General features: G+C 38.0%; 4 protein-coding genes across 8 annotated transcripts; 2 read left to right on the top strand and 2 right to left on the bottom strand.

Annotated features, from left to right (window-relative positions):
- The first annotated feature begins 1,394 nt into the window (after nt 1-1,394).
- Nucleotides 1,395-13,018, top strand: LOC109854604 (gamma-1-syntrophin). Of its 3 annotated transcripts, none has more exons than XM_020427853.1 (10): nt 1,395-1,616; nt 7,703-7,807; nt 7,940-8,156; nt 9,105-9,230; nt 9,339-9,500; nt 9,919-10,103; nt 10,312-10,470; nt 10,616-10,840; nt 10,925-11,128; nt 11,250-13,018. In XM_020427853.1, exons 1-10 carry the CDS (start codon nt 1,554-1,556, stop codon nt 11,355-11,357), a joined length of 1,554 nt encoding a protein of 517 aa, XP_020283442.1. In that variant the 5' UTR covers nt 1,395-1,553; the 3' UTR covers nt 11,358-13,018. The 3 variants fall into 3 exon arrangements, with proteins under 3 accessions (XP_020283442.1, XP_020283443.1, XP_020283444.1); XM_020427854.1 differs by having other exon boundaries at nt 1,397-1,616; nt 7,958-8,156; XM_020427855.1 differs by having other exon boundaries at nt 1,400-1,616; nt 7,961-8,156.
- Nucleotides 13,019-14,887: 1,869 nt separating this feature from the next.
- Nucleotides 14,888-18,819, bottom strand: LOC109854620 (E3 ubiquitin-protein ligase HUWE1-like). 3 transcript variants are annotated; one of them, XM_020427892.1, is made up of 10 exons: nt 18,729-18,782; nt 18,263-18,454; nt 17,981-18,110; nt 17,620-17,889; nt 17,358-17,536; nt 17,106-17,290; nt 16,481-17,010; nt 15,962-16,223; nt 15,621-15,848; nt 14,888-15,520 (listed from the first exon to the last, which is right to left on the bottom strand). In XM_020427892.1, exons 3-9 carry the CDS (start codon nt 18,098-18,100, stop codon nt 15,829-15,831), a joined length of 1,566 nt encoding a protein of 521 aa, XP_020283481.1. In that variant the 5' UTR covers nt 18,101-18,110; nt 18,263-18,454; nt 18,729-18,782; the 3' UTR covers nt 14,888-15,520; nt 15,621-15,828. The 3 variants fall into 3 exon arrangements, with proteins under 3 accessions (XP_020283481.1, XP_020283482.1, XP_020283480.1); XM_020427893.1 differs by lacking the exon at nt 18,263-18,454 and having other exon boundaries at nt 18,729-18,819; XM_020427891.1 differs by having other exon boundaries at nt 18,263-18,784.
- Nucleotides 18,820-20,508: 1,689 nt separating this feature from the next.
- LOC109854596 (nucleolar protein 14 homolog) lies at nt 20,509-23,983 on the bottom strand. Its single transcript, XM_020427838.1, has 6 exons — nt 23,864-23,983; nt 22,018-23,627; nt 21,797-21,923; nt 21,543-21,710; nt 20,947-21,440; nt 20,509-20,807 (listed from the first exon to the last, which is right to left on the bottom strand). The coding sequence occupies exons 2-6, from the start codon at nt 23,619-23,621 to the stop codon at nt 20,561-20,563; spliced, it is 2,640 nt and encodes an 879-aa protein (XP_020283427.1). The 5' UTR covers nt 23,622-23,627; nt 23,864-23,983; the 3' UTR covers nt 20,509-20,560.
- Nucleotides 23,984-24,214: 231 nt separating this feature from the next.
- On the top strand, nt 24,215-27,089 carry LOC109854597 (transmembrane protein 209). The gene is made up of 8 exons (XM_020427839.1): nt 24,215-24,396; nt 24,519-24,644; nt 24,759-25,060; nt 25,154-25,474; nt 25,567-25,700; nt 25,784-26,110; nt 26,203-26,424; nt 26,508-27,089. The coding sequence occupies exons 1-8, from the start codon at nt 24,350-24,352 to the stop codon at nt 26,634-26,636; spliced, it is 1,608 nt and encodes a 535-aa protein (XP_020283428.1). The 5' UTR covers nt 24,215-24,349; the 3' UTR covers nt 26,637-27,089.
- Nucleotides 27,090-27,443: the final 354 nt, after the last annotated feature.

The following is a 27,443-nucleotide window of genomic DNA, read 5'->3' as shown; positions in this document are numbered from 1 at the left end:
AAACGAAGTTAATTTAAAAAAGTTCAATAGACATTCAAACTAAATATGCGAAACCATTTTTACACAGACTCTCTTTATTAATACTTTATTACACTTTATTGAACATCTCTCTCTTCGAGCTGTAACAATAGTACGAACAGTTTATGTAGGACAGTAGATATATTTTTCTTTCATTTCTTTTTTTTTCATTTTTTTTTTTATTTTGGAAAGTAGGTTTTGTACAATTCAAAAATATATCGAACAAATTCGGTAAGAGAAGTAGTCCGAATTCTAAAATAGAAAGTTTGGAAAAGAACTTCGGGGTGACGGACTTTTGAGACGATCCTGGACGAACGGTCGCCGCTTGTGCGCGGCGCGGCGCGTAAATCGATGCGCCGCGGCGCCTTTCATTCCGCGCGATATGTGTGTACGCGACTTGCACACACTCACACACACACACATATCTGGCTCACGTTCGCCCGCCGCGGAAGCATCTTATCGTCGCGTCGTGTCGGAAGCGTCTCGTCTTCCAGGATCGCGACGACGATTTCGCCCCGTCGGATTTTCCATCCGACCGGCGCTCACGTAGGTAGGACTGTAAATTCGCTTGAGCCAAGCGGGAGAATCTTTAATCTCTCTGTGACCGGGAGGGCTTCGCAGAGGTTCCGTCGTTCTCCCGGTGCAACTCCAACCTTTCTTCCCTCTTCGGTCGTATTCATCGCGTTTCCCGGCGAGCAGAAACCGACGGCGTTGTCGATTTCGGTGAGTTCACACTACAATTAGCGTGAATACTAATTTTGCGAGAGAGAACGAGTTAATCTTACGTTCGCGCGAGCGGAATTGTCCGCGTTTTTTTTTTTTGGAATTTTGTTCGAAAGAAATAATAAAATATTGTATATACGCGAAAACGCGCGAAGAAAAAAGCGCAGCAGCTTTTAGAGAACTTCGATAGATCGGAATTACAGCGATGAATTCAAAATCTCTCAGAGTAGATCAATTTCCGAAGAAGCAATTAAAAAAAAAAAAATGAACCGTCTCCTCGCGAGCGGATTCAACGTGCGAACTAGATGCAATTTTGCAATTTAAAATCTGATAATGTCGAACGGTAACTCACGGGCCAATTGTCACGAAAAAAAAACAATCGTTTTCGCGCGTTTCGAAAACTCTAAACGCACGATATTCAATTTTTATTTCCATGTGCCTTCGGGATTCGTGAGTCTCTCCGAAGCTCTTTCTCTCGTTCCCGTGGTCTCTAACTTCGCGCGTCTCTCTGCTTTCTCGCAGAGCGAAAGGGAGGAGGGAGGGAAAGGGTGGAAGGGAGAGAGAGAAAGAGCTGTGGCTATGAAGGGCTATCGTGATCGTTGCGCTGCCGTCGCCGTTGCGAGGTACAGCTCGTCGTCGCGGCAGTCGCGATAGTGCCGTGCTCCAGGTCGATGTCACCAGCGGCGGTTCCCAGCGCGAGCCTCGTTGCCGAGGCCAGCGTTAACGACCGCAGCGACGCGAATCATCATCTTCGCCGAGGACGACACGCCAGGGTGCCGACGACGTCACCTCACTGATCGCGCGCGAGAATAATGAGAATCAACGCGACGAAGATGAGCACTCCGATCGAGGAGAAGATTGACCAGAAACTGAAGGTAAACGGGGCACTTATTTTTTTCCTCCCGTCTTAAGGAGTTAAAAGAAAAAAAAAGAAAAAAAAAAGAGCGATCTTTCGCAGCTCGTCGATTTCCGTTGATCAATAATGCATCTCTCCGCGCTTGTAGCACTTGCGGGCCGCGGCGAGATGCAAGCACGCGCGCGTGCACACGACCGTACATATATGCATCTCAGCTTGCGTACATCTCTCGTGCTCTCTTTGCGCAACGTGTGCAGATATACGCAAACTAATTGCGTCGCTCGGATGTTCGAGTTTTTTAAGTTTTAATTTTGTACGCGCACACGTAACGTTTTTTTTCGTTTAACACCAGAAACAACCCCCCGCCAAGCCCGTCAAGATGACGGATCTCGGCAATTTGTGTCCGAGAAATGTTTCCGGGCGGTAGTTCAACAAGAAAAACGCAAGTTGTGCGAGATATTATACAAACTCTCTTTGAATATTGAAAGAGTACCTTATCAATCAATTGTGTTCGAAGAGGTAAAATATATATGTATATTTTATATCGAGAGAAATTAAACTGACGATAAATATTGTTTCACAAACACTCGTATTCGAATTGACGAATGCGACAAAACTGTATAGGCTGTATACGTTCAACTTCGATTGCTCCGGCGTTACGTCGCGCTAATCTCAACTTGGAAACGTTTGCGTCCCGAGTTTGAGGTCTAATTATTTATACGTGTAACACCAACGATACCAACGTTCAACGATAACAACGTGAAATCGCATTTGCATTTCAGAAAAACTTTTTCACCCAAGCGCTCCTTGACGGATAACAAAAAGCGGAACGATTTATTTTTATTCGACCCAAAAAACATTCGGAGAGACGATATCTCATTATGGTGATACAATAGATACGTGTAATTTAATTACTGCATTCGGAATATGTGTTTACGATGACGCTTCGTTTTATGTCTCCCAATGGGGGAGACTTTTATCTGGTATAATGTTTCATTCAGCAGCAACCTGAAACACATATTCGTATATAGATTGCAGTCACGGCGGCATTTATCGCTGGACACGGTATGCGAACGCGCGACCTCGTGTTTTTGCATACGATAAGAGCGAATGAAAGGTCAGAAGAGCCGTGTGTGTGTATGCGACTGCGGCGCATTTTAGTCGGGTCGCGTTGCACGTAATTCGCCACGGTTTCTATTCATTATACGCTCCTCTTCTCCCGTGTGCGTGTGTGTGCGTGTGTGTGTATCGTCGCTCCGAATGCGCGCACGTGTACGCATCTCGCATACAGATGAAATAATTGGAATGTTCTCTCTTCTCCATTACGTGTTACGGATATATGGATTATTATAACACACGGCGCGCGGGCTTATTTATTTATTTGTTTATCTGAAAAACACAACGCGCTAAGTGCGAAATACACATTTGAAAATTTGAAACTGAATATACTTTGTATACAAATATTTCGTTGAAAACTGAAAGCGAGAATTGAGTTTATCGAATAAGCGATAATAAATTATTTTTTCAATAATTTTTTATTATCTCCGTTCGCGCACATCTAACTGCGCACGCGCGCGCGCGCGACGACTATTCCGCATAAATTACAAACAATAATCAAATCCAAACGAAAATATAATTTGTAACGAATTTAATTCGCAAGTAACTTACAAAAAACGTACAATCGAGATTTACGCTCGAAAGAATTGAATTTTTTTTTTTAATCGCATCTCGCAATTGTTCCCTTTGGGGAACACATTTTTTCGCGAAACGTTTCCCGACCGTTCCGGTAAAAATTCTCGACGAATGCATGAGAAATGTTTTTTTTTTTTTCTTTTTTGATTGAACGACGCGATGTCGCTCAATCTTCCGTAATAAACGACCGACCAATTCGATTCCGATTGCCGGGAAAATTCGCGCGAGAGGACAAGTTTTCTCGCGCTGGCACGAAAGACGACGACGACGACGACGACGACGACGACGCGGAGGCTCCGGCGCGCGTCTTGTTTTTGCGAAATATCTTCCAACGAAATCGATTCCGGTTTCGTCGATTCTCAACCGTTTCCGTATTGATTGCGACATATAGCGAGAAGAGCGGTGGTGTATATACAAGCGGTATTCCTTAACCGGGATTAACTCTGACCGATATTAGCGGAATCGACCGTTCTCTCGACGAAAGCCGCCGTCGGTTATCTTTTAAGCGAGAGAGTTTCAAGTGGTTTTCCCCGCACTTCCACATGTACGCTCCCGTTTTTTTTTTTTTTTTTTTTTTCTCTCGTGTGCTAGTTGTTGCGGGAATGTAAAAACAACAATCCTCCAAACAAGATCCTCCGAGTGAAACCTTCCAATTAAGTCGGTCAAAACCCTCGGCAATTTTAACGAGCCGCGCTCGGGAATCCTTACGTATAGAATCGGTAATTTGATGATTACACGCGTGGCAGCCGTCGAATTCTGAACGTGGCGGAGAGAGCTTTTATCGGCCAGAGGAGGTAAAAACTTCGCAAACAACGCTTAATTGATGTCCGCGCGGAGAAACGAACGAACTTTATTCGCAACCGAGTCCGACAATTCTCTCTCCTCTCTCTCTCTATCTCTCTTGCTTTTCTGAAATCAGCGGTTCGCTGCGGTGTTCCCAACGTTGTAACAACTCTGTGTATACGGAGACGAGAAAAATCAATATTCGCGCGCGAGAATAAAATTTAGTTTACTCTTTTATTTCGCGATATATATATTTCCACTTTTGCACAATATAATCGCGGTTCGTATATCGTATATGAGAGTCGTACGTGTAATATCATGCGGTGAGAGAAAGAGAGAGAGAGAGAGAAAGAGAGAAAGAAGGGGGAATGATAGCAAAAACTCGCGCGTCGCGCCGTCGAGTTTCGTTTCTACTTTTCTCCGTGGAAAATAGCGATTTTATCACACGTACGCGGTTTTACGAGCTGCACAATAGTCCGTTACGGGCTTCCCGGCGCGCACGTTACTCGTCCTGCGACGTGAACGCGCGGCTGTCCAGTGTTTGTTTTTCCGTGAAAAAAAAAGAAGAAAGAAAAAATTAAAAAAAAAAAAAAAATGCGAGCAACATCGATTACCTTCGCGTTGGCGTTCGACGGGATATTGAAGATTATCGCGGAAAAATTTCGCGGAAACGAACTGAACCCGCGCGCGCGCGCAGGAATCTGCCCACACGCGCATGCAGGAACTTTTGATATAGTATTCCCGCGTATTGTAAATTTGCCGAGCTTCTTTTTTTTTTAGAGAAAAAAGAAAAAAAACGTAACGTGTATAGCGATATTGCAATACGGTGTATGTATTGGGAGGGCGCGGTTATAATCTTCTTTGCGCTCTCTTTTCCGCGAAGAAGAGAATAAAATGCGAGCGGCGAAGAAAAGTTTTTTTCCGCGAAATAACGAGAAGATTAGCCGGCGCAAATTTGCCAAGCTTGTTGAATTTTTTTTGTTTCGTTAACAACATCGTTTTTTTGTTGGCGAAGTCGCGGTGAATTTGGCAAATGTTTTTTTTTGCTCGCCGTGTAATAAGGAAAATCCTTACTTTTTTCTTCGCGATGTTAAAAATTCTCGACAGAAATTCGCGACATCTGTCTGATGTAAATAATTCTCCGACGAAACAAAATTTGCACCTACGCGCCATGTGTAAAACATGCAAGAGAGTTTGTTCGTTCGCGGGAATCATCTTACTGTTTAAAATTATAATAACGCGACGCGCATAATAATAACAGTCGTAATTAATATCGGAAATCTTCTATATGTGGGCGCGATCCATTCTCGATTTCGACGTGACACGATTTACTTTGTCAATACTTCGACGACTCGTTTGCATATCTCGAGAGCTATCTGAGAGCAGAGAGAGAGAGAGAGCTTGAATAACATTCAATTGAATTAAGCGGATCAATCAAAACGCTCGGACGGTTGGAAAAATAAAACGTTATTCGAGAGAGAGAGAGAGAAATATGAATGTTGCTGATCTAATTTAACGAAAATATAATGTATTATAAATGTGCAAAGAAGTGCTTTTTCGGGACGAAGACATCTATTAAAGTACTGCCCGTTTGTCCCGTTTTATTCCCCGATTTAACGACCCAAAAATCTCATTCACAACGGCGTAACGATTGTTACTTAAATACATCATCGTATACCATTACCGTTGCCGCACGGTTATATGCCGATTATCGGTTTCCCCGAAACTTTTCCGACCGGTTGAACGCGATTCTATTTCGACGACGACGAGAATATCGATTTGTATACGTGTGTACGTGGTAACACACAAAAGCAAATGTGGATTTATTTTTTCTCACAAATGTCACGCGCGCGGAATCGGATTTTCATATTCATGTCAATATAAATTGTCGTGAAAAAAAAAAAAAAAAATAAATAAACTCACTTACCTCTTTGTGCACGTCTGTTCGATGAATTTTTTTACCTTCGTTCTTCGGGATCTCGCGTCCCGATTTCAGTCTAAAATGCGCGCGCTTTGAAACGACTTTGCGACTTTGACACGGAGGAAATTAACAAGAACCTTTTGTAAGAAACAATTCTATTTCCATTACCGACATTTTTTTTTTATCCGGCACACAGTCGATTGAGAAATTCAGAGACGAGAAAGATAAATTGTCCGTTTGTCACAAAGAAATAACTATTGGAGATATGCAAATGTCAAACATAACACAATTTTCAGTGTTTTAAGTATATTTTTGAGATACATGTTTTGACATTTCACTTCCTAAAACTTCACGTATTTAAGTACTCAGTTGCAATTATTTTTTTAAATAAAACATTCGAGATTATATTGGGGACAATACAATCTCGGACTGTTGAAAACTTATCTCACGCTACGAACAGACCTCGGTGATTCAATAAAAGTAACGGACCGACGGGGTCATCGTCGCTACTGTTTCACAGCCGCGCTCACCGCTGTCATCGTCGAAAAAAAAAGAATGTCGGAATTAAGATAATCGTATTGAATGATTTAAGGAGTCTCGGATTCACACGTAGTCGTTGGTGAACCCGCGAGAGAGGGGTTCGTTAATTAAATAAATAAAGTTGCGAGGGAGAAAAAGACCTGTGTAACGTGGATACTCGTAAATCGTGTGAACAAACACACACACAGACGTACGCGGTTCGCCGATCTCGGAACCACATGGCAAATTAACGAATATGAATTAATTTCGAGCCGACCTATTGCGGTCTTGCGGATTTCAAACGTGAAACCGGCGGTTGTAGATATCAGGGAGGGAGAAGAGGTATTGCCCGCGGCCGGAACGAACGAGAAATAACGTAATAACGATAATTTCGCTTGAGATAATTAGGCACGGTAACCCAATAAAACACGGACATTCAATTAAGAATTTATCGCGAAACGATTCGCCGAGTCTCATGCATAAATGCATGCTCGGCCCGTCGTTGGTGGTGCGTTGACTTCGCTTTAATCAATCGATATATATTACGACGCGGGCGGAGGAGGTTTTTTTCATTAGTATTGATATCTCGGGTGATGTAACTCAAGTGAACGCGCGCGCGCGCGCGCGTCTTTGCCTTTAATCTTCTACACTACTTCCGCGCGTTGCGGAAAGAGAACACTCGCCTCTCGGTGCGCGAGAAATTTCTAAAATAACTTTTATTCGTTCTTGCTCTTCTTTCCTGCTCTTCCCGCTATCCCTCGGGGGGTCCTTCATCTCTCGCTCTTTCTCCTTCGCCGCAAATTTGCTTCCTTCGAATGCAAACTTCGCGTGTGTGGTGGAAAAACAAGAAACAACAACGCGCGAAAAACCAGGAGCAAATAATATCACGTTATTTTCCGGATGTAGGGAAAATGTGAAAACACACATTTTTCCGACACACACACACACACACACATCCGAAAACTGAATTGATTACTCGATTCGAAAATCACCACGGTCGTCAATCCGGTGATTTGTGTCACGCGTCCATTAATTAATGTCGCTAATTTTTCGCTCGAAATCCGACGTTGCGTTTGCACACGAGATGTCAGTATTTAAAAGTAACAAAAACAAAATGTACTAAATAAATATAAATTCTCTCGCGAGCGAACGGGGAGTTTTCTGTTATACTTTGATTTTATTATCGATAGGTGCGGACGGGAATGGTGACGGTGAGCGACGGGAAGAGCAAACCCGTTCCGATGCGTTTGCATCTGTCTATGGAGGTATTAAAACTTCAACGGGAGGATCTGGAGGTAAAGTGCCTTTCGATGACGGGCATTTATTATTTCGTGAGCTTTGATTGTCGCGATGTACATATATATATATATATATATATTATACAGATCTTATATCGATCTCGAACGTGTGAAAAACGCGCGTCAAAGACGAGAACAAATTTTCAGCAGGCAGTGAATCACAATCAGCCACCTCTGGACACTCAGGAGCGCATGGTGCAGATCACCAGACAGAAGACCGGCGGTTTGGGGCTGAGCATTAAGGGCGGTGCGGAACACAAACTTCCGGTGCTCATATCGAGGATCTATAAGGGTCAGGCTGCCGATAAGTGCGGTCAACTGTTTATAGGGGACGCGATTATCAAAGGTATACATATCGACAAAATATCACAATAGATGACGGTTGCATCACACACACACATGTATTTTATATCCCGGAGGGAAAAAAGTTCTGCTTATGTGAACAAATTCGCGATACGCGGTGATTTATAAATAAATAATAAAAAAAAATGGTTGAAACAAGAGAATTTTGCAATCTGTTCGAAATAATAAAACATTGAAAAAAACAACCGGACTGGTGGCCTCTTTTATATATATATATATATATATGTATATATAATTTAGAGCCAACATAATTGTAGAGTGAGGAACAATTAAATTGTGTGTGATGTCGAGACGATTTCACGTGTGATCACGTAATTTGTTCATGTGTAAAGGACTTTTATTGCACAATGGTGCGTTCGATACGTTATTTTGTCAACATTTGATGTGTTTTTGTTCAGAACAACGGACGAAAAAAACTAATTTCAAGAGTGTGTTTGATGGAAAAAGTCGGAAGTACCTTTTTTTTTTTTTTATCGTTGTTATATTGCACTATTGTTACGTTGCGCTGCATTTGTATTCGCCACCCACATATAATTCCACATTGAATTATATCAACCTGTGTAATATGTGTACTATTAATACACTCGTTTCTCTCATTATTCAAACTAGTCGAGCGACGTTTGACAGTTTGGCAATAGTTGGAACGGTATATACCTTTGTATTGTATCTACGTGCAGTGTTAATGAGTATCGATTTCGATTTCTGTTTCTCTCTCTCTCTCTCTCTCTTTCTTTCTCTCTCTCTCTGTCAATGCTCGCTTCTGTGTTATTGAAACGAAAAGTTTGCTATCTCGACGCCATCCTACATTACATCTGGGAACAATCGAGCCCCGTGCTGTAAGAGGCTCTGCGACGAGAGAATATATCGTTTAAATTTATACTAAATTGCATATAATTCGTTTTCCATGTGCTCACACGTATACAAAACACAGTGAACGGGGAATATATCACGGCGTGTAAGCACGACGACGCTGTCAATATTTTGAGGAACGCCGGCGACATAGTGGTTCTAACGGTCAAGCATTATCGAGCGGCCAAGCCATTTCTACAAAAGAACGGTATTGTGAAGACGTTTATCGCGCTGAATATTCTCGTATACAAAAAAAACTCTCTTCCCAGAACCGGCGACGGGATGAAAAGATGATTGACGTTCTCTCGATTCGCAGATAAAGAGGAGAAGTTGGATAACGTTGCCAACGGCACGGCGGAGGACGGCTGGATATCGCCTAACAGACAAGGGGGTAGCCCCAGGTGCAGTCACAGTCGACAGAGCTCGAACGCATCTTCCAGCACGATGCAACATAAAAAATGGGTGGACGTCATTACAGGTAAAAAAAAAAAAAAAAAAGATGTTTCCGCCGGAGCGCATAAGTATTTAAAGTCGCATCGTGTAATGTAATATAAATTCCGCCTTCGCGTAAGCACGTCATGTGTTTAAAATTCTCTTAATGCTTTTTTTATGTACATAAAATATAGACACACGCAAACGGAGAGTATTTCAGACGAGTTTAAATCGTGTCATTATTAAAGAAGTTATTTCAAACACAAAATACGTGCTTACATTACGTACACACGTGAAAATTGCGCGCTACGTTAATTCCGCGCGAGATATCTCTCTTTGCGCCCGTCTCTCTCTCTCTCTCTCCGAGAGCTGAAATATCAAACAGCCGCGATATTTTCATGCGAGGCAAAAATATGTGTGTAATTGCTGTTTTTAATTAAACCGTCGTGACGTCGTTTTTACAGTTCCGCTAATGATGGCGTATGTGACGAGATACATATTCGGCACCGACAAGTTGAGAAGAAACGCGTTCGAAGTCAGAGGACTCAACGGGGCGCGTACAGGAGTGATACACTGCGACGATAGCGCTATTCTCAGCCAATGGTTGAAATACATAACCGATAACATAACAGGATTGACGCATTTGCAGGTGATATTTGTATAATAAAATCGATCGTGTTTAACATTGATTGTGTGTAACATACTTTCACTGTGTGTGTGTATGTGTGTGTTTCTCTCTCTCTCTCTCTTTCTCTCTTCTATCGTGTCGCATTTCCAATTTCAACAATTGAAGCTGTCGTTAATTTTAACGACACGAAATTGTGTCGAGTGTGAATTTAGTTTGAATTTAATTTCAGATGAAACTGTACAATCGTAACTTCGGAGTCGGCGAGCGCATAGAATATATGGGTTGGGTAAATGAAGCGGTAAGCAACAGCAATCAACCGTGGCAAAGTTACAGGCCGAGGTTTCTGGCTCTTAAAGGACCGGATCTGTTGTTATTCGAGACACCCCCGGTATGTGTATCGGCGAGAAGGTTCCTATCTCTGTTTTAGGACAGTTTTTTTTTTTTTTTTTTTTTTTATTTAATCACCTTTGGAAGATTTTTATTCGACTTGTTTTCTCATCGAATATTGGAGTCATTCTCTCGTCTCGCTACAGTGCAACATAGGCGACTGGTCACGCTGCGCGCTTACGTTCAAAGTGTACCAGACGATGTTTCGCGTGATGCGCGAATCAGAAAATGTGGACGAGCGGCAGCATTGCTTCCTGACGCAGAGTCCGGGTAAACCGCCGCGTTATTTGAGCGTCGAGACCAGGCAAGAACTTCTGCGAGTCGAAGCGGCATGGCACACGGCGGTGTGTTCGGCTGTCACGCATTTGAAGGTTCGTGACGATGTATTTTCCGTGAACGCTCCGCGAGACTTTCGACGTTCTCAACATATCTTTTTTCTTTCTTTCACGCCGCAGAGCAAAACCTTCCCGGTGACTTTCAACGGCAAGAGCGCGTGTTTAACGTTGGAGTGGACTCAAGGATTCACGTTGTCGTACGAGGGAATCGGTGAGGTAGCGTGGCGTTACAAATTCTCACAGTTGAGAGGCTCCAGCGACGACGGCAAGAGCAGGCTCAAGTTGCACTTCCAAGAGCTTGATAGTATTGCGATCGAAACGAAGGTGAGGAAATCTTTTCTTTCGGTGTTGCATCGAATCCCTCGGCTTTCGATTTTTTTTTATTTTTTTTTCTATCAGAAAGAACCATATGTATTCACAATAACGTTTGCGTGTGTTTTGACAGGAATTCGAGTGTTCCCAGTTGCAAAACTTGTTGTTTTGTATGCATGCGTTTCTTACTGCGAAGGTAGCCGCGGTAGATCCCACATTTTTAACGTCGACCACTCCGTAAACAAACAAGCGAGAAGAATGTAATATAGGTGTAACAATATTAAATACGTTAATGCCGACGAATCACCATGCGCGGATGGATCACTTTTGTGTTCTGTTGTCGTTTACACGGATACGGATAGCGTGTGTGTATGTGTGTGTGTGTGTGTGTGTGCGTGTGCGCGCGCGTGTGTACGCTGGAAAATTACAAGAAGAAGAAGACGAAGAAGAAGAAGAAGGAAAAAAAGAGAAGCGACAGAAACTAGTCAATATAATCCAAAAGGTATTTTTATTGTTTACATATACAAATCACAAAGTGGTACTACTCTAACTCATCCTACCAAGCCAATTTCACAAGTATGTATATGAATCTAAACGGCTATCATATAGTGCGCATATTAGATAAGTATATTCCCGCGAGTTTCTAGGAGTGGTAGTGTGTGGATGGTGGGCCCGATGTTTGCGTTATCAACATTATGCTTACGTACATTTATACGTAATATTGTTTGAATGTCTTGAGAGAAACGTAACATTAATTGCAATCTGAATGAAATTACTTATAAGTTTTCGAATGTAGTGTTTTACTCTTTCCGCGTGCTGAATATATATATATATATATATATCCCTGTTTTATTTTGTATACAATATTTAACGGACGATCACGCGAGTTGACATAAAAAAAAAAAAAAAAATTATAATTTGTAGAAATTAAAGCAACACACGCAAAGAGTGACACATGCCGGTTCATGAGTTTTAATTTGCAGTGATGAGAACGATCATTTGTTTTTATTATAGTAGATTATATTTTATATATACATATATACAATGCTTATATATCTCTCTCTATATATATATTTGTATTGCGTGCCGTACATGTATCAGGTGCCTTAAAAAAAACCATGAAAAAAAGAGAAGTTGCGAAATTATAAAGGAGGCATCAAGTTTTCGTTTCTCGTCAATAAGACATATAAATCATTACGCGCATATATATATACAGTTAGAAACGTGTTGAAACGTAAACCACACGAATATTGTCGTTGCATTTTCGTTCGAAAAATTCTGATTTGCGATTCTTCTGAATGATGTTTTGAGATGAGTGCGATTGAATCGAAGAACACGCAGTATTGATTCGTCCATATGACAAATCGTCAACATAACAATTACAGCCCTATAGCAATAAAGCGTTTAAAGTAACTATTATGGGTGGCTCACACACTCAAAGCGCGCGCAACGTCGTGAATAATCTCGAAATAGTTCATTCATCAACGCAGTATTATCGATGGGGGCAATAAGTTTTATATAAAAATTAATAAACGCGGCGGGGAGTATTGTGACATTATCGAGCCGCAGTTATTATTGAAACGCGATCTGTAATTGTTATAATTGTACTTTCCTGGTATCGGGCGCAATTAGCTGTACGCGCGTTGCGTTCTAATGATTCGCGAACTTTTCTCGTCTGCGTCGAAAGTTCTTACTATTGAAGAGAGAAAATAAACGATACTCACACACTGAAAAAAAAGCTTATTTGATACGTAATGGAGTATATATAGTGTGGGTGTCACATACAGGTCTCTGTAGTGTCTTCAAATATATCAATTATCTCTTTCCAATATCTCTCTCTCTCTCACTATAGTTACTTAGAGTTAACACTGTATATTATATATACATATATATACATCTTATCGTTCGGTTCTCAATTATATTTAAAGCAATAAATTCCGTAATAAAAGAAAAAAGAACGAACTAAAGAGATATGACAAGAGAGAGAAAATAGGCTTTGCACACACTATACGCATATATGTACTATATAAAAAAAAAAAAAAAAAACTGCATACAAATGTATTAATTATATGACGCAAGAGAGTGTTGCACGTTTTCCAATATACGCCTAATTAATTATTTAGTTTTCACATGTAAGACGAATAATAATCTCTACATGCACACACGCGTCGTGTAGATGCCACACAATTTTAAAAACGTATAAAGGAGACTCATGTGGATGAGTTTGATTTCAATCGCGTGTTTCTCTGAAGTCACCGGTTACTCGTAGAAAGTGCCTACAAAGTAACATAGAAAAACAAATATGTAAAAGAAGTCCCCACTTCTGTTATATCATAGCGTACATCTATATTGCTGATAATTATATATATATATATATAATACATATATATATACATAATTATATATATATACATATATATATTGTACTTCTCTAGTCTGTAAAGTATCAGGGTATTTTACGCGATACCTAATAGCAAATGTGTTTAATACAATTTGTTGTTTCAATCGCGAGATGTTAAAGTATTTCGGAAAAACACCGTTTTGTTTTCTTTCTTTTTTTTTAATGTCATTGATTTTACACACGTGGAACGCAAAAGGATATTTTTGTTTATCGTTAAAAAAATTTTGAATATTATTCATGACCAACATAAATAGATACATATGTATAGATACATATTGTAGTAATGTAAGGATTATATATACAATATCTCTCGAATTTAAGTGCAGAAAGTGATGGTGATAATTTGAGATTGTTTATAAATAATTAGCTTTATTCACATTGTTGTGTATAAATTTCTATATTCGTTGAGAGACAATTATATAAAACATCTTGACATATCAGATCAACTTGAGGATGTTTATTAAGATGAAATTCGGTTAAAATTATTTAAAAAAAAAAAAGCTTTAGTTTATTATCGTTTAATTTGTTGAAGTTTTGAAATTTGAATAGCCATGTTACTTTTTTTTATTTTATACACTCTCATTTGCGCACTATCCTGTGCTTAAAATCGGAGATTATCGACTGCACAATTATATCATATAAGCAAGTTAGTTAAGAGTGGAATGAAGCTGGAATGAAATCTACAGCAATTAGAGATTCAAGTTTATTTACGATGACTTTTGCTCTCGCTCTTTCTCTCTCTCTCTTTCTCTGACTACAGCCTACGTAGATATTATATACGTATGAAAAAAAAATATGTTATCAATTTATAAAACTTTTTATATTCACGATCCGTTTAATAATATATTTTTCTCAATTCTTGCATTTATTACATCGAATTCAGCTCATTCCGATAATTGTACACACAGCGTATACTCTCAAAATTCGCTGAATGTATTCGACTGATTTTAGCGAGCACTTGCAATTCCAAGTCCTGTCGTTACGTTACATATATTCAGTCTTTTCTTTCGTCTTTTGTTATAATTGCGTATTGTCGAGAAAATGGAATGGAAGAGCAAACTCGCGGCACCGGCATAAAAAACATCATAATCTTACATTTCGAAATATAGTTTATCTGTTATAATGTCTATCCCCCATTGACAATATGTCTTAAAATATATCATTGTTAGAAGTTACAAATCTGATGCGTCTTTGTAGTTTTCTCCCCTTTGTAGTTTTTATATACATATATAAAATTATTAAATACTTGTATTAAATACACAACTGATTTCTTAAATAAAGTTTCAACATTTGTTTTGTTTTGATAAAAAGAATAGAAAAAATAAAAAAATAAACAAGATAGGAAATTTTCCGTCACAAGAAGCAACACAGTTTATGTGAATGATAACAATAAGATTTTATTTATTGCATTTGCACGTTTTTGGTTTCCTGTTGTCACACCAACATTTGTATATGAAAAATATAGAATATCCCGAGGTTTTTCTAAAATGTTTTTCAATACATGTGTATAAAAGATACATTTATACAAAGTTGCGCAAAACAAATCTGGATTTTCTCAAACATAAATAAATAGTATTTTATAGCTCTGTAAAATTTTTGTTACATTTACAAAAAAAGAGATCTGCGTAGCAATTTGCATATTTTAATAAAAATTACAAATGTTTTCGATCGTAGTCAATTTAAAAAATTAACAAATCTCTATAGATGAGAAAAACCTAGTTAACAAAAATAAACTAATTGACGACATAAATAATTTATGTTTATATAAATACAACAATGAGTTACTTGCACACAGAGTGACAGAGTTTAGACATTTTCCTAGATAGAATTTTCTAGACATGAATTTGCGAGAACATGAAGGTGCACAGAGACAAATAATCGAGCTGCGATATGTACTATCTCTATGCACCTTCAACTGCAAAAACAGAGGTTTGAATTCGATGAGCTTCTCGCAAGGGTGACACTTCGCTTGTACATGTAGCTGTATAAACAGAATACTGAATCTAAAACAATAATAAAAATTTAGTTTTATTTATGGTGACTATTGCATGTCAAGACTAGAGACTGCAAATGTTCTTTGTTCTACTTTTGACATACACATACCAAATTTGTCAGTGTCACGTTGCGAATTGCAATTCGCGTAGAGTTTTTATTTGTGTTTCTCTTTGAACAAATTTATACTTCGACTTTATCCGCATTCCGCTCAACACAATGACACTCGATATTCTTTTTCATCTCCGGGAAGTCACCAAATCCTCTTCCTCTCGTCGAAGTTTTTCTCTTTTTTTGTTTTTCTATTTTAAGGCCTATTTCAAGGTTTCGTCTTGGATTCTGTTGCATAAATTCAAATAATGCGTAGATATTTGCTTATACATGCATATAGATAATAAATAGCAAAAGAGAGTAATATAAGATATACATAAAAAAAAAACATCAACTCGTACTTTGATAATAATTGGTTCGTCTTCGTCTTGATCTCTTTTGTGGATGTGTCGCCTTAAAGTGACGCGCTAGTGCCGTCACCATCATGAACGTTTCTGAGCATTGTTTGCACGTAAACCTTTTTCTTTTTCTGATACGTCTCCTTTTGACTGGTTTCTTTTCTTCATTTTCTTCTTTTTCATCATCGCTAGCCAAATTTACGGTAATAATCTCGTTTTCCTTATCTTCGTCGTTGTCGTCGCCAGTCAGGTCGATGATCTCGATCTACAAAACATCATTTCAACATCTCGATCAAAGAACAAATTCAAATCAGCAAGATGGAAATGTTTCGAATTGCTCTACTTTTGAATCTTTACAATTTTTATGAAACTTACATGTATACATATTTGTAGATATCAGAGATAAACTACGAATAATAAAAATAAACGACAAATTGAAAGATGAATTGTAAATTTTCGCACGACAAATTTCAGAAGGACACACGATCGTCTTGAGTCGCTGATAATTTCTGTATTATTTACCTTCCGTCGTTTCGCCCTCATCCTCTTTTTCATTCTCAGTTTGTCTAATTGTATATTGCGCTTGGCCATATGTGACTTCTTGCGACCTCGCGGTCTGTTACGCCTCTTGTACACGCTCTGTTCCTCTTCCTCCACCTTCCATTTCGGTACGAAAACCATTTCATCATCACCCCGATCAAGAAGTTTCTGTTTGCGCGGTCTTCGTCTACCTTGCGGACGCTGATCGACCTGATCGCTGACCGTTGTAGATACTGGCACTTCTGAAGCAGTCGTTGATGATAACAGATCAGTCTGTTCGTTGACCACTTGTTGATTATCTGACTTGTTGATCTCCGATGGCGATGATTTGCTCGAATCTTCTTCGCGATTTTCATTCTTCAATTTCAACAACGAAATTGACTGCGAAACCTCATTGTAAGACATATCACCGGGGAAATAGTATGTCATAGAAGAAGGAGATACTTTCGAATGATCTGTTTGATCTTCGGTAACTTCTTTTTCGGTATCTTCGTTTTTTCGTTCCGAAAAAGCTACATAAAAATACATGTACTTCAGTTCTCTCTTCATATATAAAGTTTAACAAATATTTGTTATATATGTATATAGTTTGTTAAATAACTCTTACATTCAATGTTACACGTTCCAATGATCAAACCGTTTTTAGTGTCCATCTGCTCGTTTATTTCTTCGGAGTTGTTTTCGTGAGGAAGTTCTGACAGCGACTCCTCAAGATGCATAATATCATCAAGTTGATCTGTCTTTTGTTCCGAATCTGTGGTTTCGTCGTCCACTAGCTCCTCCTCTTCCTCTCTGTATAAAAAAATATTTAGTTTAAAAATAAGATGAACTAACCAAACATTTTTTCTCAAAAACTTACTGCGTTACAAAATGTAAATTATTTGACTCAATGTCGTTCTCGTCAGTCTCCTCGTTCTCTGAGTGTGATTCGTAGAAAAGAAATAATTGCTCTCCGTCAGAAGTATTAAGGAGAATCACTTTTTGCTCTTTCTCTTGCACCACACTATTTTCATCCTCCTCTACCTTCATGATGTCCGACTACAATAAAAGGAAATGTTAGAAGATAGTGTAAAAAAATATTATACAATCTTATACTTTTTTAAATATCAAGATTAAAATACCAGTATATCTTCGCTATCTTCCTGTTTTCCATCAATACAGTTTTCTGATAATACAATAGAATCTTCAACAGTTTCTTCTATATCCATTTCATCACCGCTTTCTAATACATCTTCAAAAAACATAGTATTCTGTGCTTGACTATTATTTGGCAAAGCGGCATCTTTGATAGACTCTTCGTCAATTATTTCTGTGTTTTCTAAACTCTGCTCAAAGTAAGTTGTTATGTCTGTTTGATTATCTTCACCAACAACTATTTCTTCACCTACAACCTACAATAGAACACAAAGATCTCATCAATAAAACAATTAGCGCACTAGATATAAATCAGCAATTTCCTATCATAACAAAGTAAAATCTTACCAAATTTTCCTCAATGTGAAAAGGTTGCGTAATATATTGCTCATTCTCCATAAACATGATCTTTGTTGCCGCATCTTTGGACACAACTTTCTCAAAGAGATCCGATTTTGTCACAGACATGATGGTGATGCTAATTTTAAGACAATATATAATTATTAAAAAATCAATATTAACAATATGTGATATAAAAGAGAGAATCACATTTATTACTCATGCTTTATAAATTAATTTCCAAACTATATAAATTATAAGTCATGTAAATATAGATATTGAAATTCTTACAGAGATACTGAAGAATTGTAGATATATAAAATCTTTAGATTATCTCGTGCTATAAAAACTCTTTCGAAGGCTACTGCTTGCGATCAAGGACACACAGACGAAAGAACAAAAACAAACGCGCACTCTGACTGCTCAGAATCCATCGAAGTTGCAACGCGACTTATTGTCAGCTAAGCGCATTCACATTGAACGCTGCGGGAAGCATATTTATTTTTAATTTTCTTTATTTCCGCGCTCAAAAAGATCTCGAGAATAATGATGCGTGTGTGTGGGTGCGAATGCGTATGTACGCGTGTGTAATATGAGTTAGTTAGCGCGACGTGCAAAAATTCTTTTTGTCAGACTTGAATCTTAAGACAGATTTTATTGTGTTCCACGCAATGCCTTTCTTAAAATTCACAAGATTTATAACATCAAGCGATACATAAGGTCTGTGACGAGGATAAAATAGAATTTAAACACTCACAAGGCACGCTTAACTCTGTGGCTTACGCACTATGAGCAAACATGGCTGACCTAGGCTACTTTGCAATCCTTGCATAACAAGCAAAGTATTTATCACGGCGCATGCGTGCGAAAATCGACCAATTACTTGTGTGAAAAACCAACGCCGTTTTGTTTCACGCTCCTCGAAACTAAATAAGCGATTGGTTTTGATCGGTTTCGTGTTGTTTGTTACACGAGTTTGACCGATTAATTGATTGGTTTGGTTTGGGTGCATATATCGGCTCAAAGAACCGAGTTAAGCTAGTCCATACGCCATCCTAAGATTTCTTGCAATGATTCGACTCTTGAATACCGATTAATTGAATCGGTTACGCCAGAGAGAAGAATCGCTTTTCGTTATTTTCCGTAAGCCAGCGCAACGTTCATGGGTGGCGCACATTGGCAACTACGTAACCACGTGCACCACGAACGACTTGTCGGTGCGTACGTTACGTTCAAACGACATGGTTCTATTTTGTGCTATGTCCGCAACCGTGTGATCTTTAAATTGTGCGTCACTTAATTTATATTAATAATTAATAGAAATATGTAGTTCATCTTTATGTTTTATTATTATCAATATTATATTATGTACTTTTCCAAGACTGTGTATATCTTGGAAAGATTTTCACACATTCTCTCATCGCTCTCAGTATCTTCTCTCTGCTACAAACGTGAATAAACAAATAATTACAATTTAACGAGCCTCTTTCATCGCGAGACTACTTTTTGAAAAATGTTAACTAAACATTTTATCACAAAGTGAAATTCTAATGGATCGGATGTAAACCTATGCTTCTATCTGACAGACTCAAGTTTTTTCATAATGTTCCTGACTTTGGTTTTTTTATTTTGAATTTTTTAATTTTTTCAAGCATAACATCCTGCTCTGGCTCTTTATAGCCGTTTATTGTATCATTTGAATTTTAAATGAGAGCCTGAGGTCAAGCCTCTTTTCTTCACCTTATTTATTTACCGCTGGCTGAGAGAAGCGAGATAATATGACAACTCAACTTAGGACATCAACTAAGCATGGATTTTTCAATGACATTGAAACAACTTTTGGAAAAACTGCCAAATTTTTGATGAAAGATTGGATCAAACTTCAATACCGGTTTATAACTGTTTCATTACAAAACAATTATCTTAGATCTTGCATCAATTTAAACATANTTCCTAANCATTTAGTTAATATTAGACATATTTTTCCTAAATTTTGNCATAGCAGAAATGATCAGAAGTTATTTACGTTTTTAAATAAGTTAAAAAGTAGAATTTTAAAATTGGAAATTAATGATAGTCACAGAAATCTCCAACAAATAAGATGTAAACTTTCGACATCCTTATTTATAGACTGTGAACTACATTTATAATTAATTTTTCAATGTAATATATTATTTGGACTTATTTGGTATGTACAATTGTTTAATCAATGTTATTTTTGATGACAACATGTTTATAAATGTCATATTTTTTGTTAAATAGATTTGATTGAAAAGGACTAAAAATATAGTCGAAACGTTTCAAAAAATGACATGAGTCTAATTTTTTCAAGCATAACATCCTGCTCTGGCTCTTTATAGCCGTTTATTGTATCATTTGAATTTTTTTATTTTGTTTTCTTATAGCTACAGAGATGTGTGCAAATCATACGCACGGTACAAAAAAAGATTTAAAGTACTCGATAACTCTATGTACATTTAAATTTTCTCGAAATTCACACCTCGAGCAAAAAGTTTATTTACAGTGTCGATTACAGCGTCGATTTGTTTTTGTTTGTTTGTTTGTTTCATTTCGTTCTGTGTTGGATTTTTATTTTTTTCTTCTCATTTTCTTCAACTCACTCTGTTGCATCGCAGCTTCTCCGAAAATTTCGTTCACTTTACGTTTCCGTTCGGCATCGCTCTTAACTTGTTGAGCAATCTGTACTTTAGCCAAGAAGTCTCGGTCTCTTCTTATCTCGCGAATCGCGCCCTTGAACTCTCTCTTGTACTTGTGCAACAATTTCTCCCTTTCTGCTTTTTCCCTCGACATGAGTTTGTGTTTCTTTCCGTCATATCTGCAAGAGAATATAATTGTTTGAAAAATGTGACATATATTAATTAAAAAACTTGTACTAAATAACAAAATTAAATAACAAAAGTAATTAGTGTTTTATAGAACATTTTTTCCTATATAAATCATCTAACATCACATACATTGTCATTATTTTAGGCTCGTACGTCCTCAGAGGTTTGGGCCTCTTTTTCTCGAGCACAATATATTCCAGTTTCTTGCTCCGTAGAAGCGCGAGTTCTTTGCGCACTTCTTTTATGCGCTTTCTCACGTTTGACGGATAGTTCTTGAATTTGTTTATTTCCAATAATTTCAAAATAGGCTCGAATATCGAATATACCGCTTCTAATTCCTGAAGCTGATTCTTGAATTCTCTAACTAGATTTACCGCGGTCAGCAAAGCTCTGATCTTGAAGTCGTCGTCCAAGTTTTCACAAATCAGATCGTTTGCAGACATACGTGAATTCTCCAAGTCAATTGTTACTTCGGTTTGATCGATCACCAAAGGCTTTAGGTCTCTTTTGAAAGGTGGTATAACTTTTATATTTTGCGTCAAATCGGCGGGCGTCGCTGTGTAAATGACTCCGCGCAAAAAGTTAATTACGGACGGTGCAAATCGCTTGTTTAACTGCATATACTGTAAATAAGAAAAAAAAAAAAAGATAGTTAAAGTATGGCACGAACTTGAGAAATTTTTCTTAAGATTTATATGAAATCAAACTGTAAAAATTATACTCGCTTCTAAAACAAGTGTACACATAAACAGGCCTTTGGAAATATCACTTCGACATCTCTTGATACGAGCTCTCAGCAATATTTGTGACATAAACGCTAAACAGGGAGTGACAACGGGATGCCTAAAATCAGACGTTGGAAACAGCAGGGACACCAGTTTAAAAAATATAAGCTGAAACCAACAAAAACCTCGCTAGTTACATTTAAGCGTAAACATGTATGATTAAAGATAATTTGTAATGTAAAAAAGTCTCATACCGTATCCATACCGGGATAAGTTTTTTTATTTTCAAATTTTTTATACTTTTCCTTGATCAATTCCTGTACAGAAGTTTGAGCAATTTCTGGATTCATGTGCGCCAGATCATAAAAATAAGGACACAATCTGAAAATAATAACAAAAAAAAATTAGCATTGTAATTAAAAATTAGCAATGTAATTAAAAAAAAAAAAATCTGATAATAACGTATGCGTCTTACCTATCAAAAATGTCAAAACATTTAATTAAACTATCAGCAGTGTTCACAAAAGCGCAATTATTTACATATTGCAGTAAATACACAAATAGATTCGACATTGCTTCTTTATTTTTACTGTCTAATCTAGGATGATTGCATTTTATAATGCGATCCACAATGACCGACTGATAGTCCGCGTTATGATTTTCTAAGAGTTCTTCCAACTCTTCGAAGCTGTCTGGAGCATTGTAGGTGTAAGGCAGTTCTTTTCGCGCCTTCTCCATTATTTCTTTTCTCTTCAAGAGATCTTTTACGATTTCTTGTTTCTCAGTTTTGTCAGACAACGGAGTCTGCACAGTATCGTCACGCTGTTTCAATATTGATTTAGAACCAAATTCATCAGATTGTTTTGTTTGTTCATTGTCTTCCGACGTAGTATCAGTAAATCTAACACGTTTCTCAACAGCTTTATTGTGTTCATCTTCACCGGATGATTCAGACTCTTTCAGATCAGAAAGATTTTCCTCTGATTCTTGACTATTATCCTCATTGTCTGAATCTTCATTGTTCGATGAATCTTTCTCGTTCAAATCTTCATTCGAGTTATTATCCTCATCATCTTTTTCCTCGTCGTTATTATCACTATCATCATTGGTCACCGAATTAACGTCGTTGTTATCGTTACCATCTTCGGTGATAGGTTCCGTCAAAAAATCGTCATTTAGATCGTCAGCAGATCTCGGTCTGTGTTTGTTACCAGCGGAAGATACAAATCCTTTCATTCTCGCCAATCTATCGGCTTCGAGTGTTTCCAATGTTTCTTTTTCTTCCTTAGCAATCTCTTCCTCTGATTTCAGTTTCTCCGTTGGATTGCCTCTAGCTTCGAACTTCAACTGCCGTACAGCAATATCGTAGGCATCGGCTTTTGCTGGTCTGTCGTCATCCGTGCTAGACTTTTTGGAAGCGGATATTATGGGAAGAAGATCTTTCCACTCGGAATCAAGTTTCTCCGTCAGATCTATCGTCTGCTCGCGTATCTTTTGCTTTTCCGCTTTTCGTTTCTTCGACTCCGCGATGAGCTGATCGATCAAATTCTTTCTCGATAACGCAGAATCTGATCTCGACAAAGTCCCACCGCCGAAGTGAGCGTCTTCCACAAAATTTCTATCCAGTTTGTCGTTGGTGTTTCCGTTGTCACTGTATTCGTCGTCGCTTCTGGGATCGTCGAATTTCTCTATTTCTTCGAGAGTTTGACCTCTATGCGTCAGTATTTCCTCATCGTGCAAATTGAAAATACTCTTTTTATACGCCTTTGTGCGTTCCTTGGCAAATCTCGCTATTGCTTTGTCCTCCGCACTCATGCCAGAATTTTTCTCACCTATACGTTTGTCCAGAAAAAGATTGTCTTTGTTTTTCAATTTATATTCTTGAAGAAGACTCTGTTTGCGCCTATTGATAGCCTTTGCCCTTGATATTCCCGGTAATCCACGATCATTTTTACTTTTCCGACCCAGCACCTTCTGCTTGTCTCTGTTGATGTGTACCTCAAACGGATTCAATTGTTTCTTCTTCTTCAGATCACGCTTCTGTTGTGCGAGGTCGGACAAATTCTTTGCTCTCACCATTGTGTTCTGCAAATAAAAAAAATATCATCTATAAAACACAAGCAAATCAACTTAATCTCTGATCCGACTTTTTAACTGTTTGAAACACAAAACCCGTCATTGTTTTCTTAAAAAAAAAAAAGAAAAAAAAACAGTACACGCGCTTGTAACAATGTAACCTTCAAATGCGACAAATGTAAATTTTTTTATTGTTTCAATAAATTACAAATATTTTACAAGCGTTGTATAAATAGTATTCTTACTCTGTTAATTCTGGTAACTTGTAACTTATAAACAACATCTATATTGTTTTTATTTAATGCACACTGAGCAATAGTGAGATTATTTTAAGAACCATGTGCGCCAATTGCTATCAAACTGTGCGTTTCGAAGATTGTCGTGTCTCGGAAAGAATAGGGTTGGGTTGGGTTTCACTTGACACGTTCGCGCGATGATCGCGAGTGTAGCGTCGAATTTACAATATTCCGTCGCATTCGTCGATTTGCCGAATAAGACCAACGCGATTGGATATTGCGAAACAAGTTTTCTAATCGATCGTTACAAGTGGAACCCCACTCGAAACTCTCACCAATCGCTTCGTTGCAAACGCGGTCTTTCACGCACGTGCCGGCTGATCATTTCTGTTTTCCCGGGAAAAAAGTCATGTTTCGCGAAGAACTTAATTTTCTCGAAATTTAACACAGGTGACGATAACCATTTGACAGAAGTGTGAAACAGAGTTGAGCGAAATGAGTAATTTTCGCTCTCCCATGAGATGCATATCTCCCAACGCGAGGTAAACATCTTAAAAAATATCGGAGTAGTATCATTTGGTTAAGAAAGTTCACACAACACGCGTATGTGTTGAAAAAAAAAAAAAAAACGGTTTACTAAAAAATATGAATATTTTATTCGCAGAGTCTTAACACCCAAGCCCCAGGTACAGCAGCTGTTGGATTTGAGACAAATGCAAACCAAAGCTTACAACAGCATTATATGGTTTTTTATCAACAGCGCATTGTTCAGCATTATTATTTTTGATATGTGAGGTTCAACGTTTTCCGCGTTTTTGTACGCATATATATATATATATATATATATATATATATATCATAAGAATAATATTTTTTTACTAATGACTTTAATTTTGATTTTCAGAATGTACAGTGCATATGCTTACAAATCAGTTTACTGGATCGAGTGTTGTTTAGTATCGATATTTGCACTGAATGCTTTGTATCACATTGTACAGTACACATGCGCCACTCTGAGCTTGAAGTCGGTTGCTCTCAGTCCCAAACAACGTTCGCTTTTAGGAGTTCCGGAAGATGATCCTCTATTCAAGGACGAAGTTCCTCAGAAACAAAAAACTCTGGAGCTCAACTCGTCATTGAATCTGTCGTTTATAAATCTGAGCAGACGTACAACATCTGTTGGCTCGTCTGGTTTAAGTGAAATCAGTACGCAGAATCTGAGAGATACTTATTACTTATACTCTTAAATTTTAACACAGATTTTAAATGTTTTGTGTATTCACTTTGTTCTTTTTCAAGAGGATTATTCAGCATCAAGTCCGATTTATAAATACAGTAGCCCAATGTCTAAATCAGTTATAAGCTCCAACGGATCTTATAGTAAATCTATGAATTCTTCGCTGAACGGCAGCCTAACAAATGAGGATTTAATTCAGGATGAATGTGAATTGGAAAGTTATCTCAAGGAAGTGGAGCAACAAAGAAAATGCGCATTGTCCACAAATGTGGATCAACCTTCTAATCTCTTGAGTTCCTTCTGGTCTCATCCTGCTACCCGAGCTCCTGGTGAAGTATCGCCACTATTACGGAGATGTGCTTATCAACTTGCGCCTACTATTGGTAAATTGTGAAATTTATTCTCAAAATATTTTACGTGTATATTTTTCGACAATTATGTTAATTAATTACACTATTTTAATTATTTCTGTTAGATAAAACAAAGGCAACCAGTCCTGGTGCTGAAGAAAGAAATTCTCCTAGAGGCACATTTGGTGCGCTAGATGTTTGGAGAAAATACAGAGTTGATTCAAATAAGGTGAATGAATGGACTGCCAACCTTCGTATGGTAAATGTTAACGATCTTTTGTGTGTCAGAGATTGCAGAACAATTGTGAATTGAATATTTCAAACATGTAAAATATGTTTCAGTGGATCAGCACGACAGTTGTGGAACGTGTGGCTTTGGAAATAGACAATATATGCGTGGCATTGGTACGTCATGGTCTGAGCGACTCGCAGCCCGGTCACGTAGGATTGGACAGACTCAGGAAACTCGCGCAAGCACCATTTCTGGTATCCGCCATTCCCACTCTGCCCACGTTGGTTCCTTTTCTCGAAATTTCCAACAATCAAGAGTATCTTGTAAAGAGAATAAAGACTCTTGCAAAGGGAGGATCGATGAGCGAATTCAAGTGGAACGGCGGCGGATCTCACAATGGCAAGGAATGGGACTCGAGCCTGCCAACTGATTCCGCGGTAAGATATATATATATATGTTACCCGTGTATCTGTGTTGCACAATTTGCATCGATCGTTTTTAAACGCATTTTCCGCATTTTCTCTTGAAGATAATCATGCACCTGATTGCGATTTATATGGATACGCAATTGGAAGCGCCCTTGGATCAACCAGATGCCAGGCCGTTTACATCAAGATACATGGCGAGATCCGGCATGGAACTGCCGCGAAACAAGGGTCCGATAATAGTTTGCCAATCAGTAAACCCACCGCACTACAGCCTGGCGCTATCTGGCGATTCGCTGCCAAGTGATTACGAAGAGGTTCAACGGGTAATCGCATATCTTTTTTTTTTTTTTTTTTTACATATTTCCACATCTTATCTCGTTGTACAATGACATTTATAAATTTTCAGGGACGCAACAATCTGTTCCACACATTTTTGCTTTTCTTGTACATAGTCAAGACACGAGATCACGGCATGCTGGGACGCGTTAACGCAGGATCTTCCGGAATTAATATCTTATGGGTGATAGACGGCTAACAAAAACTATTTTTTACTTATTTAGCAAAATTGAAAAGAAGAGATAAAGCGACTGGTCGTTATAGATGAATTGTAGCCTATGTGTGTGTGTGTGTGTGTGTGTGTGTGTGTGTGCATTAGATGTGAACACTCACTTGTGTAATATTTCGAGATTGATTCTCTTGATATTTAACTTTGACATCTCGTTTTTGTGTGTGTGTGTGTGTGTGTGTGTGTGTGTATCGTGCTGGTTAAGCAATCACACGAGTGAGGACCACAATTTTTTATTCGTTTTATTTGCGGCTATATACAAAGACATGCAGAGATTACCGATACAAGTGCTCCACTAAGTTTTATTATATATTCTTATGTGCGCATACAGTCTGTATGTATATAACGTGTACTCTTCCTATATCAAAACCTCAGTGATTCAATGGTTTAATGAAAAATATATATGTATATATCTTTTTTATATCTCAAAGTGAGAATCTACGATCTCCTCTTTCTCCCTCTTTCCTTCTTGGTAAAAAAAAAAAAAAAAGAAAAACATTTTGTAAGTGCGTATAAACATTAAAATTGAAGATGTTTGTGCATCCTTGTATATAAAATCTCTAAGTATCTCCTTTACTCTCCTACTTACTTACTATATCAAGACGTATTTGACATAAAAAAAAAAGAGCAAATCATAGTTAAACAAGGTTCTATAATTTATTGTATTATTCTCTCTTTGGATTATAATGCGTTACAAATAATTCCTTCAACTCAAACCAATGTATGTACACAATAAAAGTCGATACAAATAGTAGTAATGTAACCGTATGTATATAT

This window comes from Pseudomyrmex gracilis, unplaced genomic scaffold (genome assembly GCF_002006095.1).
Source record: "Pseudomyrmex gracilis isolate BER0280 unplaced genomic scaffold, ASM200609v1 scaffold_70, whole genome shotgun sequence".
Taxonomy (NCBI): domain Eukaryota; kingdom Metazoa; phylum Arthropoda; class Insecta; order Hymenoptera; family Formicidae; genus Pseudomyrmex; species Pseudomyrmex gracilis.
The sequence above is the reverse complement of the archived record's forward strand: the minus strand, read 5'-3'. Positions and strand labels throughout refer to the sequence as shown.

What these genes read in the sequence shown, in the direction of transcription:
- LOC109854604 (XM_020427853.1), top strand. Translation starts at nt 1,554, where the DNA reads ATGAGAATCAACGCGACGAAGATGAGCACTCCGATCGAGGAGAAGATT. An exon ending in AGGGGACGCGATTATCAAAG is followed by an intron (nt 8,157 to 9,104) that starts GTATACATATCG and finishes TACAAAACACAG; the next exon opens with TGAACGGGGAATATATCACG. An exon ending in GTATTGCGATCGAAACGAAG is followed by an intron (nt 11,129 to 11,249) that starts GTGAGGAAATCT and finishes GTGTTTTGACAG; the next exon opens with GAATTCGAGTGTTCCCAGTT.
- LOC109854597 (XM_020427839.1), top strand. Translation starts at nt 24,350, where the DNA reads ATGAGTAATTTTCGCTCTCCCATGAGATGCATATCTCCCAACGCGAG. An exon ending in TGCATATCTCCCAACGCGAG is followed by an intron (nt 24,397 to 24,518) that starts GTAAACATCTTA and finishes TTTTATTCGCAG; the next exon opens with AGTCTTAACACCCAAGCCCC. An exon ending in TCAACTTGCGCCTACTATTG is followed by an intron (nt 25,475 to 25,566) that starts GTAAATTGTGAA and finishes TATTTCTGTTAG; the next exon opens with ATAAAACAAAGGCAACCAGT.
- LOC109854596 (XM_020427838.1), bottom strand. Translation starts at nt 23,621, where the DNA reads ATGGTGAGAGCAAAGAATTTGTCCGACCTCGCACAACAGAAGCGTGAT. An exon ending in TGTTTTGACATTTTTGATAG is followed by an intron (nt 21,924 to 22,017) that starts GTAAGACGCATA and finishes TATTATTTTCAG; the next exon opens with ATTGTGTCCTTATTTTTATG. An exon ending in CTTATCCCGGTATGGATACG is followed by an intron (nt 21,711 to 21,796) that starts GTATGAGACTTT and finishes TGTTGGTTTCAG; the next exon opens with CTTATATTTTTTAAACTGGT.
- LOC109854620 (XM_020427893.1), bottom strand. Translation starts at nt 18,100, where the DNA reads ATGTCTGTGACAAAATCGGATCTCTTTGAGAAAGTTGTGTCCAAAGAT. An exon ending in TGGAACGTGTAACATTGAAT is followed by an intron (nt 17,011 to 17,105) that starts GTAAGAGTTATT and finishes ATTTTTATGTAG; the next exon opens with CTTTTTCGGAACGAAAAAAC. An exon ending in TGAGGGCGAAACGACGGAAG is followed by an intron (nt 16,224 to 16,480) that starts GTAAATAATACA and finishes GATGTTTTGTAG; the next exon opens with ATCGAGATCATCGACCTGAC.